This window comes from Uloborus diversus, unplaced genomic scaffold (genome assembly GCF_026930045.1).
Source record: "Uloborus diversus isolate 005 unplaced genomic scaffold, Udiv.v.3.1 scaffold_213, whole genome shotgun sequence".
Classification (NCBI taxonomy): domain Eukaryota; kingdom Metazoa; phylum Arthropoda; class Arachnida; order Araneae; family Uloboridae; genus Uloborus; species Uloborus diversus.
Window position 1 is genome coordinate 85,037 of NW_026558366.1, and position 17,994 is coordinate 103,030.

Genomic DNA, 17,994 nt, shown 5'->3' on the forward strand with positions numbered 1-17,994 from the left:
GTGACTGATATATGTAAAATCTGCTGTGATCACAACAGGGTGGCGACAGGAACTGTGAAAAAAAGTTCCCTGACTTTTCCCTGATTTCCCTGATTAAGTGCACCAAATTTCCCTGATTTACGTTACCAATGATAATGGTTTTCTTTCTTTGCTCGACTTGAAATCCATCCTATGTTTGTATAAAATGCAGTATTTTAAACGTTTTAAGTTGGGTAAAGTTGTTGAACTAAAAATATATTTTAAAAAGATGCTAAGACAGGAACTGTGAAAAAAAGTTCCCTGACTTTTCCCTGATTTCCCTGATTAAGTGCACCAAATTTCCCTGATTTACGTTACCAATGATAATGGTTTTCTTTCTTTGCTCTACTTGAAATCCATCCTATGTTTGTATAAAATGCAGTATTTTAAACGTTTTAAGTTGGGTAAAGTTGTTGAACTAAAAATATATTTTAAAAAGATGCTACTTTTTTAATAAAATGGTTTAAAAAAAAATTAAGTCAATTTTTTGGGGGAACCCCCCCCCCCCCTACAAAACAGTATATTAAATTTTTCTACATGGAAAGATTATAGAAAATTTTAAAAAAGAAAATACTTTACTTCCAGAAACAACTTAGCATAAGAATTTTAAGAAACTTTTAAAATTACTCTTAAAAACATATGTGTATTTATGACAGAACTAAAAAGTAATTGAAATAATTTTGAACTAAGTTTTCAAACAGTATAATAATTGTTGCAAGAATAACAGGTAAGAGTGAAAGAATAGAAGTAATGTAGTTATTCTTATATAACTAATTGAAATAATTTATGCAAAATAGATGAAACCATTTGACATCCATTCATAGGGAACTTTACTCTAATCAAGAAAATAGGTTTTAATGAATGAATACAGCATTTTAACAATAAAAAATTAAAGATATTTACTTTAGTACACAAGTTAACTCTATTTCAAATGATTTCAGAATGTAACAAAAAAAAATTCTTAGATTGCTTTTGTAGCAAACAAATTTGAAATGCAAGGAAAAAAGAAAGCAATTAGTACTTTCAAAATATATAAAAGAGGAATACAACTTGGTTATAAAATTAAAGAATCACTTAAGTCTGAAGAAAAGAAAACCTTTATAATCTGCTGTGACAACAAATAGTAAAACAGCAAAAAACAAAGTTTTTTTAATTGAAAGTTCAATTTTAGCAATTAAATTAAAAATGCGAAGTAGTAACAACTTTTAAGCTTTTATAGTATTAATTCAAAAACCAAAGATTTCTTCTTGAAATAATGATTACAGTATGTTAATTACTTCGAGACAATGAAATAAAGGCAAAGGAGCTAAGGCATTAATGAAGGCTTCCTCTTTGCCTGTATGGTTTTTTATTTTACGTAGTATTGAAAGTGTAAAAGGAAATTTCAAGCTAGGTAAAATAAACAACCTAACAGACACAGAAGCAATCATAGGTAGTTCATCCTATGGTTAATAAGTTAAGATTCAATACTTTGACGTTGAGGAAAAAAGATGCACGAATATGCGGCAGTGTATAATCGCATCACATTAATTTTTTTTTTTTTTTTGAACAGATAATTGGCGGAAAATGCGTAGGGAATTAAAGTACTTAATTTTGAAGAAAAATTTTTTTTCTTCATAAAATCAATTTTTCCTGATTTTTTGTTATTTTTTCAAAATTCCCTGATATTTCCCTGATTAATAAAGTTCCCTGACTTTTCCCTGATCTCCTTGATTTCCCTGATCTGTCGCCACCCTGTCACAAAGTCTTACAAACTTTTTTTCATCATATTCGACTACCCTTTGTCACAAAATCTTACATTTCACCTTACCCCCTCCTCTCCCTTTGTCAAATGTCATGCTATATTACATAAGCACATTGTTAACAAAAAATGCAGTGTCCCACTTGTCGCAAACTTAATTTACAAAGCCCATCCCACCTCTAAGCGTGACATCATTTGTTGATGACCCCTTCCATGAGTATCAAACGTAGGTAGGTGGAAAATTTCTCAATTACAGCATGCAGCGATAGTTTTGTTGCATCTGCTTTTCATTGGGGAAGACAACAAAGGATTTTACCACTTTCGTTTACCAACACTCGGTAGCTCATGATCATTTGACCTTCTTGGATTAGAAACCATACGTTTTTTTCCAGCAGTATGGACAACAGCTTTGATGATTTCTCATGATTTTTTTTTTTTAAATAGTGGAATTCGTTGCTCAAAAAACCCTGGAATTCTAAGGTTACCCAGGAAAAACTTCACTCTTGTATGAATTACTTTTACTTACACAGTTTACAATATCATACAGTCAGCCATTAATCAATACAATAAGTTTAAATTACCAATGTGTTTGAAACACTTACTTTATTTGAGTCTATTACACTAGATAATTCAGATCTAGATTTTGTATTACTCTCACAAGTATCGTTTACTGTCTGTAGTATTTCCTCTACTGGACTGCAAAAAAAAAGAGAAAAATTATATTTAGTATGTAGATTAAACTATATCCTGAATTGTCATGAAACATTGCTATTTATTACATTTAACTAAATAATAACTAATGCAAACTTCTAACATGCAATTAAAAACTCTGCAGTAAAGCAGGTGGTTATGAAAAATTGAGAGTAATAGCCGGTGTTTCCTCAGGTCTTACACACTTGAGCCGTGTTCACAGGAGACTTTTGTCGCTTGCTTTTCTCTGCTCCAGCTCAAAAAAAAAAAAGATGGAGAATTCACCGTTTACATGCGAAAAGAGCTTGAACCCTGAAATCCAAGAAAGTGGTTTTTATCCAGCCTCCTTAGCGGCTATATCCAGCTAGTAAACGAACTCGTTTTGCTAGATACATTCGGGTTAAACCTCTGCATTTACTCCAGTCGAAAGCAGGAGGAAGAAAGATCCACATTTACCCGGGAAAGTTAAAAGCATTTCGGTTTTTCTTCAGGTTAGAAAAGATCTATGTGAACGGGGCTTTTGTGTCAGATTTTAGAGCAGATAAATGTTCTTTTGTATCAGTTTTTAAATAGCTGTAGGATCTAACAGAAGATAAGTTTCGGTTAGGTTTTAAAACATTAATGATATCAAAATTTATTTTGCACAAATGAGAAATTTGAGAAGATTCTCATCTAGCAGCAGGAGCAGGTATTGCCATTAAGGAAGAAGCAGAGCTCTCACTTACTGCATTTTTTTTACTGGACTAGAATGTAGTTGCTGGTAAATGTTTCAGGAAATATGGCCTATTCGTTTCGCAAAACCATGATATAGGGTACAAAATCTGGATTAATATTTGCAAGTAAATTTTGGGCACTTTAATCTTGAGCAAGTGATAATTTAATCCCAAACAGCTTGAATGAAACAAATATGCAAGCAAATGATAATCAGGCACTGCCTCTTTAAATCCATATATCACTTCTTTTAATCCAAATGTTACAAGCATCTGCAATTGAACCTTTTCTGAACTAAATCAAGAGCAATGAGTATTATTTTCAAAAAGTATTAAATGGAGTTCACATTTCTTAGTTTACGTACATAAATGTCATGAAGAAATTTTTAGAGTTATTAAAAGTATTTTTTTAGTTTCTGCCAGTTTTCACTGGATATAACCAGTATCTACCGGCAAAATGTCAACCCTGTTTCTAAAGTTGCAATAATACTATTTTAAATGAACGCAAAATGCTGCTCTGTGTAAATAACATAATTCAGAATCTTTTTAATAGCACATGCATGATAATTATTAGGACTAGTGGCACAAAAGAAAAAAACATTAATTTGAACATTCATCTCATTATTAAAAATAGAATGAATTATATGATATTTCCAGTGAGTTACAAAGTAAGAAAATAAAAGTTACTTCTTAGTAGCTTTCAATGCTGTGGCAGAGCTTCTTAAACTAACATTAACTTCTTCAATCTGAAATTTTAAAAAGATACACCAATTTTAGTTGTATTTTTAGTATTTGGCGACAATATTTTTGACGAAAATTAGTAAGACAGTTTTAAAAAGGGGAGCATTATCCAAGGTATTTCAAAACGATTACTGCAAATTTGGTAACATTTCAAATTGTGCCAAAAACCCACAATATTTGAAATTTCTCAAAATAACAAAAGCTAGTAGCCATATAAAGATAGTTTGACACAATATTCAAAAAAAAAAAAAAAAAAAACTGATAAATTTTTTTAAACAAGTAAAGTTTAATTCTATATTTTGGAAGTTCTTCAAATTTGTATGCCCTTAAATGTTGTGCTTTTGTTTCTAAAAGAATACTATTTTGTTTTTTTACTATTTTATTTATACTTATTGCTATTTTACTTTTATGGGTAAGGAAGAAACTTTATTTTTAATCACTTCAAAGCGGTGCATTTTGAGTTCTTCCATTTAAAACAGATAACAAATGACAGTAGCGATTGTTTCTCATAATTATTACTGACCCAGGTAACGCGGGGTATCTTTGCTAGTTTTAAATAATACAAGTAAGAAATACATTTTTAATAAATTGGTTCATAAAGGCTGTATCTTGATTTTGACAGATAAGATTTTATTCATTAATTAACTCTCCTGGCAGAAAGCATAAGTATAGTCTGGCTGGTATATGGAGTTAAACCTTGAGTCGACATGGTCCTGCTGCTTAAGAGGGTAAAATTATGTACTAGATTTAACACATTTGACCACACATTCCATTTTTATTTCCCTGAAAATTTTGAAGAAAGTTTAATGTGACTAACTAACATAAATGGATTCCATAAAAGACCAAACAGCTTGCCAAATGCAGATTGATTTCTATTTCAGTTGAAATCTGGAACTGCCTGTTTCAGCATAAATATTTGTTTACATTTTAAAGTTACTAAAAATTACTACAAAAAAGACATAATGAAGGGCAAATACCTTTGAAGCATCCTCTTTTGTTTTCCTAATACTTTTACGAATGATTTCAAAAGCTTTCTCCACATCCTAATAAATATAAAATAAAAATTTGGTTTGTACTGTCACTATTTTACTTATTTGGAAATTAATTAAGGCTAAATAAAATAAGTGTATAAAGATGAGATATTTTCAATAAAACATATGCATGCAATGATCAAAATTACTTTGCACCATTCATTACTAAATACATAAATAATAAGTTTAATAGAAAGTTTCTCAAAAGATTAAATTGCAAAACTTTTTAAATAAGCAGATTTTAAGCTAATCCTTTAAAATAAAGTCTGTAAAAGCTTTTCTTAAAAACCCTCAAAGTTTCATTTAAAAAAAAATGCCACTAACGGATCAAGAACAATAAGAAAAAATAAGTGGGATGACAAAAATTTGTACAAGCTAGGTCTAGTTTTATGGATTTCAAAGGTAGAATTTATTGCACAAAAAAGAAAATTTGAATTTTGACACCTGGAATTAAAATTATGTTTTTTTGCAATCATGAGTGTGTGTGCAGAGTTCACACTCAAATTCATAAATAAATTGAAGGAGTTTTGAAGGAGTAAAATGAGATTTTGAAGGAGCATTAATGGGCTGTCCTTAAATGATGTCACACTTTTATTCATCATATTTGACCCCTTTGTCACAACATGTTACACCTCACCTTATTACTCCTCTTGTCACATGTCATATTTTTTTATAAACATATTGTTATAACTGGATGATGTCACTTTTTGTCACCCTCTCTCTTCCCCTTGTCACAATTTCATGAGCTCGTTTCCACCTCAAGGCATGACATCACTTGTGAATGTGGCTGACCCTTTTTACAATATCATAACTGCGATTTACTAAACAATTATTTTTGCAACACAATACTCATATATATATATAACAGCCAATGATCGAGAAACCCGCGTGTTTCAACAATGAAACTCGTACCACGGCATGATAATTTGATAATATATTTTGGTAATATTTAACATGCAGGGAAAGGCTCTATTGTGACAAGGCTAAACTTGATCTGGCAACTTAACTATATTACTGGTAAGACTGTGTCATTTCAGGAGAATGAAGAAACAAAAAAAGTCAACAATGAACGCTACCTGCTGGAGTTCACACATTTATTCACGTTAAATTTTATTACTTTTAAGTAAATTATGATCTAAAATTAGCTGCACCAATGTGTAATTATTTTTTTTAGATTTATGAACTTCTAAAGCTAATGATTCTATTTTAATTAAATGATTAATTCATAATAGAAAATGTGTTAGAATAATATACTAATATTATTACACCATAACAATAAATTTATGTATGTACTAGCATTCCCGTACCCGGCATTGCTCGGGTAATGGAATTAGCAGGGGTTAACAGTGCTTGGTGCATCTAGTTTTGAAAATCCCCTATAATAATTACTTATTACCTATAACTTTTTCAAATTTTGGGAAGATTCCGAGACCCCTGGACTCCTTATATATATATGCCCTTGTCCTTAACCGATCTTTAACTGTTATTAACGATCCTTTTAAAGTATTGATTATCTTTGCAAACACAGGTCATCCACATTTTATTGTTATACCTATGTTTAAGATAGAACTTCTTTGTATACAACATTTTTAGTTTTTTTTTCTGGTGCTAAAATTATTAAACTGCTTGATGAACTGGCTTTGAAGCAAGCTACATAACATTGGTCGTGTGAAAAAAAGTCTTCTCTTAAATCGATCCCTGCTACTTTTAATGTCTGTCCTTGTGACTTATTAATGGTTATTGCAAAGCAAACTTTAACAGGAAACTGCACTCTTCTAAATTCAAAAGGATAGTCCGCCTATGATGATGTTCTTAAAAACTTCGTTTCTAGTTTTGAAAAAATAAAAGCAAAAGACAGAAACATTATGATTTGACTTGAGAAAAGCCTCGAAGAATCACGTGAGAAACAAAAACAATATCAAATTTATAGTTCGCTATCGACCAAAAGTTGAGATGAAGTACTGAATAATGATTTGAATGGAGGAAAGCCTTCGAAAATAAGGGATTTGAATTTCAATGACAGGTTTTTAATTTCGCAGAAATTAAGGGGTTTTAATTAATTTCTCCCGAACTAATTGAGATTTCGAAAAATCCTTTCTTAGTGGTTACTTTTGTAATCATGCGGACATGCCTGCCAAATTTCAAGTCTGAAGCTTCAGCGGTTTTGGCTGTGCGTTGATATATATATATATATATATATATATATATATATATGTGTATATATATATATATATATATATATATATATATATATGTTATCTCAGGATTTCTTCCGGCGTCCCGGATTTTTTACAAAAAAGTGGACAAAATAGCTACCCTGTATAAATGCCCAAAATTTTTTGCAAAAGGACATCACAGCAGGCAAGAAAGGTTTGCTATCATTTAAACTGAGTCGAGCTGGTATTGGCAGGAAACAGGTAGTAAAGGTGCGTAAAATTGCTGCAAACACAAAGCAGCATAGACTTATTCCATGTCACGTGACCTGGTAGTCCCCATCCAATCGTCTCTAATAATGAAGACATTTTAGAGAGCTTTGAAACTAACCTATGCAAATTTTCCGCTTCCAAGATACAAATCATGAGGATCTAAGATACCTTAAAAAGAGAGAAAAAAAAAGTGAGCTTCAAAATGGCCTCCAATGGAGGAACCGCGCTAAACACTGCAATTTGTTTTACAAAGCTGATGGCCATTTTGAAGCCCTCTCCCCCCCCCCTTTTTTTATTGATCCTATATTCTCAGAATTTGGCTCTAGGAAGCTGAAAATTTATATGGTTTAGTTTCAAAGGTATGTTTGCACCACTATATAATTTCGTTTAAATCGTAGCTGAGGAGATCTTAAAGGTCACTCTGAGGATTGATGGATATTGGGTTCAATGCCTCATGACATTCAGACCTATTGAATAAGTGAGAAGTATAATAAATGTGCATGCCCAAAAGTCCACTGGCATTTATCACTTGTACCTAAGTGACTAAAAATTTTCCTTCCCTTCATCTTCATGTCTAAATTGTGGAGGTGGAGATACCTCTAACACCATTTCTTTATTGTTAATTCAGTTATGAGCCATTCCATTTCAGATCAGGCAGGGTCTGTCACATGACCATCACCGATTTTTTTGAAAAAAATACAGTAGTTACAACTAAGGGACATATGAAATATCCCAAAAGGATTTTGCAAGAAAAAATTTTTTTCTTCAGTTACAGCCTATTAAAATTCTGTACAAAATCCGCCATTTTGGAAAAAAACCCGGCAAAACACTCCATTTCAAATGGACATTTATTTCAAAAGTATTTAACCTATTTGAATAATTCTTTTTTCTAAAAATAAATAAGGACCCATATATCCTCTAGACATCGTTTTTGAAAGTTTAGTTAGGTTTTTTGATAAAGAAAAAAAATCATATTTGTCGCGAAAAAACTGCATTTTTATCGATTTTATGATTTTTTTTTCTCCATGAAAAAAAGGTTTTTTTACTAAACGGAGATGGCAGTCTAAAGCCCTTATATGATAGTTTCATAACATATTTTAATATAATCCTTGGATGCATACAGCCTCGGAAATAAAATTTGAAATTTTGAAAATTTTCAAAAATTAGTGATTTTTGAAGTGATTTTACTCAAAAAACCCATTTTTTAAAAATCTAAAAATTGGCTCATTTGAACCCCATATAATGCTTAACAAGTGGGTAGACACCGCATCCCGTATTTTTTCCCATAAAATGTTTTATGATTTTTTGAAAGTGACCTTATCGCCCATGGCATGCATGTAAAATAAAAAATTCTAATAATTTCAGTAACTGAAATTCTGGTTATATTAATGCCTAATAACTACAATAAAGGTGCCCTGTATCAGGAACAACTAAAATCTTACTAACTTTTAATAATGTAGCAGTATCAAACCGCTTCTGATGACCCAGTCAATTCGTCTTTTTGTACTTTGTTAAATGAATATATTTTTCTGCTGATTAGCGCCTAATTGTTATGGGAGCTGAGATCCCATACTTCCTTATTTGTTTCACTCAAAGTTTTGTATTTTTGACCGAATTCAGGCCACTTAAGCATTAAAATGTTCTGAAGACTACAGGGATCCTGACCTTCTTTTGTTAGAAATTGGATCCCTGGCTATAATAGCTACCTTTGGTGAGATCTGTTTGGTTACCTCAAATTACAACCATGTTCAATTAATTATTTCTCTCATAAAACAGTGGGCTTTTTAAATTCTTAAACTACAAGTGAGTTTTGCGGTATGAATTTAGTATACATATTCTTACGTATAAAAGTAATCATACGAGGTAGGATCCAAAAATTATGTGACAACATTCGCCAATGTCAACCAAAGCACGAAATTAAAGTTAATCGTTTTAAATGCATTGTATTGTTCTTCCCTTTGATGGTTTCCCCTGTCGCGTAATTGAGTTGAAGAGAAAGAGAATTGAAAGAGAAAAAATATGACTCGTTGCTGTATATGAAAGTAACGGTGAATGCATAGCTTTGGAGACAAAATAAACTAATATTTATAAAAAAAAATATAGATTTTTACTGTTTCTGATAAAGTACATCATTATCGTAACTATTAATAATTAATATAATCACCAAAGGCTCTTCTATTTAAAGGCTACACACAGTCTTACAAAAAGACGAATTGACTAGGTCATCAACAGCGGTTTGTTACTAATATATTATTAAAAGTTAGTAAGATTTTAGTTGTTCCTGATAAAGGGCACCTTTATTGTAGTTATTAGGCATTAATATAACCAGAATTTCAGCTACTGAAATTATTAGAAATTTTTATTTTACATGCATGCCATGGGCGATAAGGTCACTTTCAAAAAATCATAAAACATTTTATGGGAAAAAATACGGGATGCGGTGTCTACCCACTTGTTAAGCATTATATGGGGTTCAAATGAGCCAATTTTTAGATTTTTAAAAAATGGGTTTTTTGAGTAAAATCACTTCAAAAATCGCTAATTTTTGAAAATTTTCAAAATTTCAAATTTTATTCTCGAGTCTGTATGCATCCAAGGATTATAATAAAATATGTTATGAAACTATCATATTAGGGCTTTAGACTGCCATCTCCGTTTAGTAAAAAAAACTTTTTTTTCATGGAGAAAAAAAATCATAAAATCGGTAAAAATGCAGTTTTTTTCGCAACAAAAATGATTTTTTTTCTTTATCAAAAAACCTAACTAAACTTTCAAAAACGATGTCTAGAGGATATATGGGTCCTTATTTGTTTTTAGAAAAAAGAATTATTCAAATAGGTTAAACACTTTTGAAATAATGTCCATTTGAAATGGAGTGTTTTGCCAGTTTTTTCCAAAATGGCGGATTTTGTTCAGAATTTTAATAGGCAGTAACTGAAGAAAAAAAATTTTTCTTGCAAAATCCTTTTGGGATATTTCATATGTCCCTTAGTTGTAACTACTGTATTTTTTTCAAAAAAATCGGTGATGGTCATATGACACTTTTCATACCTGCCTGCCTGATTTGAAATGGAATGACTCTTATGGTTGTTCTTGGGGGTAATGATATATGGCAATTACAAATTTAAAAAAAAACTTTTTTTGGGTCTAATTTACATCAGTTTCCCACTCTATCATGATTATAGTACTACTACAAATACTTCTACTGGGGTTGTTTGTCCCCCCTCCCCTCCTTAAAAAACCAGGAAAAAGACGCCCCTGACAAAATATCCCTTGGTTCACTGCTTTAGATAATTAAAAAATTCTACACTTAAAATGAATAACTTAGCAATTACAAATAAATATATTGATTCTTCTTTTTGAAGGAACATTTTTACACATTCAGTTGTAAATAAAATATAAAATATTGACTAATTTTTTTTTAAACTTTTTTTAGTAGTCTATTTTCTTAAAAGAGCTGGGCTAAAATTGAGGATATGAAAAAAAGAGTGGATCATAAATGCCACATCGGCAGAAAGACTTTTTAACTTTAAGAAAAACTTTCAAACACATAAACGCTGAGGTGTTTCTTTGAGCAGGGTTCGTACGCCCTTGAAAAACCTTGAAAAGTGCTTGAAAAAAAAAGTTCATTTTCAAGTGCTTGAAAACCTTGAAAAAGTTTTAAAACCTTGAAAAAGTTTCTTAGTGCTTAAATTCTCTCAAAAATCAACGAATTGTGCTTAGAAGTTTTAAAAAAGTATTTCACCAATGCAATTTTCTGAACATGTGTTCAGTATGCAACATCGCGAAAAATTGCTTCCGTGTTTGGGATTTCAATCCTTTTGCATCTTGTAAATATTTTGATGTTTTTTACAACCGAAAGATATTTTGACATATGGTACCTTAGATTAGTTTATTTTTTGTTTAATTTCATTAATTAACAAAGAAATTAATTTGGAAACCATGACAACATTGACCTTACTCGGGTTTCGCGGAAAATTGCTCTTGTGTTTGAAATTTCAATCTTTTTGCATCCTGCAAATATTTAAATATTTTGGCTAATCAAATGTTAGTTTCGCATATGCTACCTTAGATTAGTATATTTTTTGTTTAATTTTAATAAAAAACAAATAAATTTATTTCATGGGAAACATGCCACGTCGAACGAACTCAGACTTTGCGAAAAATTGCTTCTCGTGTATGAAATTTCAATCTTTTTGCATCTTGCAAATATTTAAATATATTCACTAATCGGATGTTATTTTCATATTTGCTACCGTCGATTAGCATATTTTATGTTTAATTTCAGTAAAATATAAGTTTATTTTATGGGAAACATGACAACATTAAACTTAATTCGCGAAAATTTGCTTCCCTTGTTTGAGATTTCAATCCTTTTGCATTTTGTAAATATTTTTATATTTTTGGCAGTTAGTAGTTATTTTGACACTGCTACATCAGATTAGTTATTAAAATAAAAAATAAAATAAGCTAAAGAGTTCAAGAATTTATTACCTTGGTCTTGTTTAATTATTTGCTAATTTATTTTTGCAATTTTGAATGATTATCTTTACCTAATTTTTGGTCATAGCAGATTTTTTTTTAAAAAATTTAAATTTCAGCAGTTGAGCACCTAACAAATTAACTTAAAGTTTGTATTTTAAATATAAAGTTGATTTATATAATTTTATTTATAAGTACATCATTTTTTTATGTCTGCTAAAATAAATAAGGTGTATAACAGGGGTGGTTGTGTTATGATTATTCACTTGAAATCCAGTAGTGTTCGTTTTTATGCTTTTACCTTCCTATATCTCCAATTTTCCCCTTTTCCTCAAATGTTCAAAATTACTACTTTATTAAGGTTGTGGGTACTTGGAGCTTACCGAAAGAGGCTTTAATCAGCAAAGGGGTAGATAGCTTAAGGAGGGTCATTCATCTTCATTTGGATCTAATAAATTGACCAGTACAAGCCTAGCTAGGCCCAGTGCCTGTTGCTGGTTATCAACAGGCACTGGGCGTGGTATTTCTATGCAAAATATTTTGACTTAATAAACTATTTTATGAATTGTATGCATAGCAAAAGTTGTTGTTGTACATATGTATATTCAAATAATAGGGGTCTTAGTTTTAAAAATTATTTCCCCCCCCCCCTCGCCCCATTTTGCTCTTTGAAACTTTCAGGTAATTTTTTATGAACTCACAAATCACCTGAATATTATTGCCTTTCTAAATTTAAATTCTAATTTCAACAATAACCCATTTTTTCCCAAAATAAAACTACTTTTGTCATAATATATGTCAACTTCTTGTGAATCTTTTCAATTTCGAAATATGGCTCTATAAATCTGAACTTGCACATTTATTGTCTATTGCAAGTTAATCAATGAAAGCTGAATAGGCTCAAGTTTGCATTCAGAGTATTTATCACTGCTTAAGCTGCTTTTGTATATTTTGAGGTGTAGAGACTGAACTGTGGACTTTCATAAACTTTTCTTACTTCCTAATTTTTAAATTTACTCGAGGACAGTTGAAATGCCTTATTGTCTGAACAGCTAATAAATACATACGAATAATTGATTTGCATACTTATAAATGATTTGCAAACCTAATATTTTTAGAACTTAATAGTGAAAACTGAAATAACTTTCTGGGTAGTGTTTTTGTCCTAGCCGCCCTTATATTATAATAAACCACTGTATAGATATTGGAAATAAATGTTGAATCCCAGGGGGGGGGAGTGACTTCAAAAACTCCTCTCTGGCAATGCCATTGAACTTGGGTATTTTAGTTTCTTCCCATAAAAGTTAAAAGCACTTATGAAAGGTTTTTTTTTTAAGTATTAATTTGCTGATTCTAGAAAATATACAAACCTCTGACTGCGGCAACCTTTGAAAAACCTCAAAATTAAACCTCTGGGTATCTGCTTCTTTTTATGACCAAACTTTTCAAACATTTTCAGAAAAACTTTCAACGCAGTAGATCTTTCATCAAAGCGTCTCTCGTTGTAGAAAAAGCAATTTTGCTTTCCTATACTTTTTTGTATTATTGCCTTATTTCTATGTGTTTGTAGTAAATGAAATCTGCATACAATATTTTTAGTACAAATTTATGATATTGCCTTGAAAACAAAATTTTTTACCTTGAAAAGTACTTGAAAAGTGCTTGAATTTTTTTCTGCCTAAAGGGTATGAACCCTGTTGAGAAATTACTGTAACGAAATTGTTGCTACTTTTTCGTTCTCTCTTTTTCATTCCACTAAATGCTTCTTAATGTATTCTTTTCTGTTTTTTAATTGTTACAAAACTGATGATTCCTAATTTTGTAATGCAAAAAATCTTTCACAATACTTTTGAGAATTCCAGTTTGTCCCGTTGTTTGAAAACAGCGATCATACCCTTCAGTGCCCTACGAGTGCTTAGAACCAAAATGTTGCAAAAACCTTCAATGATGTTCCCCAAAATAGGCTTATTAACTAAAAGAATTTATAAAATATGCCAATCTAAGGTAGCATATGTGAAAATAACATAAGATTGCCCAAAATATTAAAATATTTAGATGACGCAAAAATATTGAAATCTTAAACCTGAGAAGCAATTTTCCGCCAAGTCTGAACAGGGTTCATACTCTATTTGGATGAAAAAATTCCATGACTTTTCCAAGACTTTTTCATGACTTCAATGAAAATTTTCATGACCTCGTTACACGAAGAGAATAGCACTATTTAATTTCAAATTTGGTAATATTTGGAAATGAGTATTAGCAAAATATCCCACAGCCTCATTGAAGCACTTACTCGTTGTGGAAAAAATATAAGTGCACACTTAAAAAACTAAACTATTCTTATTTGTCTTTATCATATAAATTTAAGTCAAGTAAAAATGCAGTGAAGCAAATATGATGATGCTTAAATGTATGATTCTTTTTAAAAACAGGCAGAATGATATTGAATGGGACAAAGGTTGAATGAGTCATCTTTAAGTTTCAATAAATTTGCCTCAAAAGTTACCTTTTAGTGTCAACAGTGCCTTTAATCATCCACATAACTTGACAGTATTTTGGTTCTTTAAAGTAAAGCCACATAGTTTAGTTCTTTATGTATCCAAACCAGATCTTTTTTGAAAAACCCATTCAGTAATGAACCAATCTTCTGATTCAAAAGTATATTTGTTTTGTTTACTAATTTGCATTTTCAAATGCATATAAATTAATAGGTACAGAAATTTCAGAACATGATTAATTCCCGACATATTTTCCAAAACATTCAACAAATCAAGATAAACTCTGAAAAATTTAATAATTAAGTTCTTAAAATTGATGGAATCGAACTCATGTGCAACTGAATTGCTTTTTTTTGAGTGGGCGTGGCAAAACTAAGAATGTGAAATTTTGCTACGACAGATTATGATACATAAGAAGTGTTGAAAATAACAGAAAATTCAAAATAAATGACGTCCAGGCAGTAAAATCACATCGCAAAAAATGGCAAGCGGCTGCAACAGAAGTGAATGCAATGAGATTTCAAAACTCAGATTTGATTTTTGGATCGCTCAATTTTCCACTTTTAATAGCTTTTATGTGCTATATTGTTAAATCACTCAAGATTTCTAATGCTCCTTTAGTTACTGTTCCTTTCTCTTGGTCCAGGACATTTTTCCATGACTTGAAATAAATTTCCATGACTTTCAATGAAAATTTCAATTTTCCATGACTTTTCCAGGTCTGAAATTCTGTTATTTTTTTTCCATGACTTTCCAGGATTTCCATGACCCGTACGAACCCTGTCTGAATAAATTCAATGTTGCCATGGTTCCAAAAATAAATTTGTCCATTATTTACTGAAATTAAACTAAAAATAAGCTAATCTAAGGTAGCATATGAGGGAATAACTTCCGATTGTTAAATATATCAAAATATTTACAAGAAGCAAAAGGATTGAAATCTTAAACACAAGAAGCAATTTTTTGCAATACTGCACATTGAACACTTTTTTGCAATACTGCACATTGAACACATGTTCAAAAAATTGCACTGCTTGGATATTTTTGAAAATTTTTAAGCCCAATCCAATGATTTTCAAAAGAATTCCAACACTAAGAAACCTTTCAAACATTTTCAAGGTTTTAAAACTTTATTGAAGTTTTCAAGCACTTCTTAAGTCTGTTTAAGAGTGTACAAACCCTTGTACAATAGTAAACAAGTAATCTCACTTTTTTTTAAAAAACAAATGCTTGTACTTCTAAAAAACTGCCGAGTAGAAGACAAAAATACTTTCATGTAAGAATAAATTTCAACATACCTCTTCAAGATTACTTTGACTTGTGGAAATTTCAGATGTTTTTTCATGCATGATCTGTAATAATTCTTCATGTTCAGTGTGAAATAAATTTATGGATTCCTGTATTGAAGATAATAAACTTCTTTGAATTTTTGTGCGCTGGTCAGCAATGCTTTTCTGAATATCAATCTATTGAGAAAAAATAAGCTATATATTAATAAAGCAGAGTCGTAATTCAACATTTCTTGCAGGGAAAACAATAGGTTTGGAAAAATGAGAGTGAGTTAACATTTTGTTGATTAACTCTATGTGTTTGGCTAAAAAGCAGAAGATTTTTTGAAGTTTTGTAAAGTATTGTATTGTACATCAAGTCCTTAATGAGTTGAATAAAATATATCTTTATTTACAATTCAATGACATCATTAAAGTTTTAGTTTGAAATTAAATCACATTTTATGTTACTGTAAAACTTTTGGACCAAAGATTTTTTTTTCAAATTGTCATTATATTATTGTATTTATTAAAAAAAAACACATAAAAAATAAAATTTTAAATTTTTAACAAAAGATTTCACTACTAAGATAAAAAATACAGTTTATTTATAATAAATATCCCTTTCAATTATTTTGCATTTCAGTTAGCATAGATTGCAAAAAAATTATCAACATATATGATAGTTCTAACCATTATTTGACCTGAGCAAGATCTACCAAAATATTTATTTGAAAAATACACTAAAGCAATGTCTGTTTTATAATATGGAGGGAGAAAGTTTCAATGGTATTTTTTCCCTTTTGAATTGTAATTTCTGAATGGCAGCATATTCCAAAAATAAACAGTACTGCAGTTGAATACGAAATGTCAAAATTCACAATATGTTTGTATTAGTCGCTATGCCAAACAACCATGAATAAATGATACTGTGAAAAAAAGGAGAAATGTTTACCTACATTTAAAAAATATTACTACTAACTATTACTGCTAATATACACATGGTGATCTAATTACACTGAGCGGCAAAAAAAAAAAACCTTCAAAATGCTTCTGACATTTTGCCGGTTCATTCTTATGTAAAATGACCCCCTGAATCTGAATATGACCTCCATTTTCCAACTAAACGTACCATTTTTTAAAAAGAGGCCCCCAAGTTTTTTTCAATTTTCCTTAGTTTCAGAGCAATTTTTTTTTCTTTCAAAGATTAAAGGAGCTTTATATTAACTGCTAACATAGTTTTGGCCGGCAAGTGAGTTTCAAAGTTCAAGATCACAGTCACCGATAGCAAAAAGGGGGATTTGGGAGGGTACCCTCCAAAGTATTAGAACAATCATGAAAACGATCTTTTTATTCTGCTTTTTTAAAAAAAATTCGGTGCAGAATGAGAGTATAAGACTCGTTTCTATGACTCCCCTGTCCAAAAAAATTTTCACGATATAAAGAAAAAACTTTAAAAAAAAAAATATCACGTGAATGTCGCAAGTTGCATACGAGTTGAATTGCAGGTCTTCATTTAAAGACATTCTTCTGGCTGATTCTTATGTAAAATGACCTTGTTTACAAATACACTCACCTTTCCCCCCATCACACCCCCTTTTTAGAACCCCCTTCCCTCTGAATCAGAGCCTTTTTTTTTAATTTAGAGGGGAAAAAGAGCATTACAATAACCATAAACATTATTCTGAATGACTACAGATGTGCAAAGCTCAAAATCGTATGCATATGTAGCAAAAAGGAAAACTTGAGGTGCATTCCCCCCCCCCCCCAAACACACTAAGCAGCAAAAAACTCTCAAATGCTTCTGAGGCTATTCCGGCTTAGCCTTCAGCAAATTGACCACCTGAATCCAAATATAATCTCCGTTTTCCCCTACACATGCCAATTTTTGTAGAAAAGCTCCCTTTTTTAAAAAATTTTCTTTAATTTTAGATTTATTATTTTCCTTCGGGGGAGAAAGGAACATTATATTAACCTCTAACATTGTTTTGGAGGGCAAGAAAGGCTCAATGTTCAAAATTATAAACACTGATAACAAAAAGGGAGACTTGGGGAGAATATCCACCTCCAATATTGTAAAGGGGGCATGATGGGGGGGGAAGGTGGTCGTATTTGGAAACAAGGGGTTATTTTACATAAGAATCAGCCAGAAGAATGTCTTTTTAAATGAAGACCTGAGATTCAAATCATATGCAACTTGCGACATTCACTAGTTTTTTTTTTTTTCAATTTTTTTTTACATGGCGAAAATTTTTTTGGACATGGGAGTCATAGAAACAAGTCTTATACTTTCATTCTGCACCGAATTTTTTTTAAAAAACATCTTTTTTGAAAAAGCAGACTAAAAAGGTCGTTTTTCGTGATTTTTCTAATATTTTGTGGGGGTATA

General features: G+C 30.7%; 1 protein-coding gene across 1 annotated transcript in view; it reads right to left on the reverse strand.

Moving 5' to 3' along the window:
• Positions 1–17,994, reverse strand: part of LOC129233152 (kinesin-like protein KIF11) — a 116,605-nt gene that overhangs the window by 18,177 nt on the left and 80,434 nt on the right. The window contains exons 17-20 of the mRNA XM_054867221.1: positions 15,636–15,803; positions 4,878–4,943; positions 3,847–3,905; positions 2,362–2,455 (exon numbers count right to left, since the gene is read on the reverse strand). Of these exons, the coding sequence (XP_054723196.1) occupies positions 2,362–2,455; positions 3,847–3,905; positions 4,878–4,943; positions 15,636–15,803 (387 nt within the window). The remainder of the gene's footprint in view (positions 1–2,361; positions 2,456–3,846; positions 3,906–4,877; positions 4,944–15,635; positions 15,804–17,994) is intronic.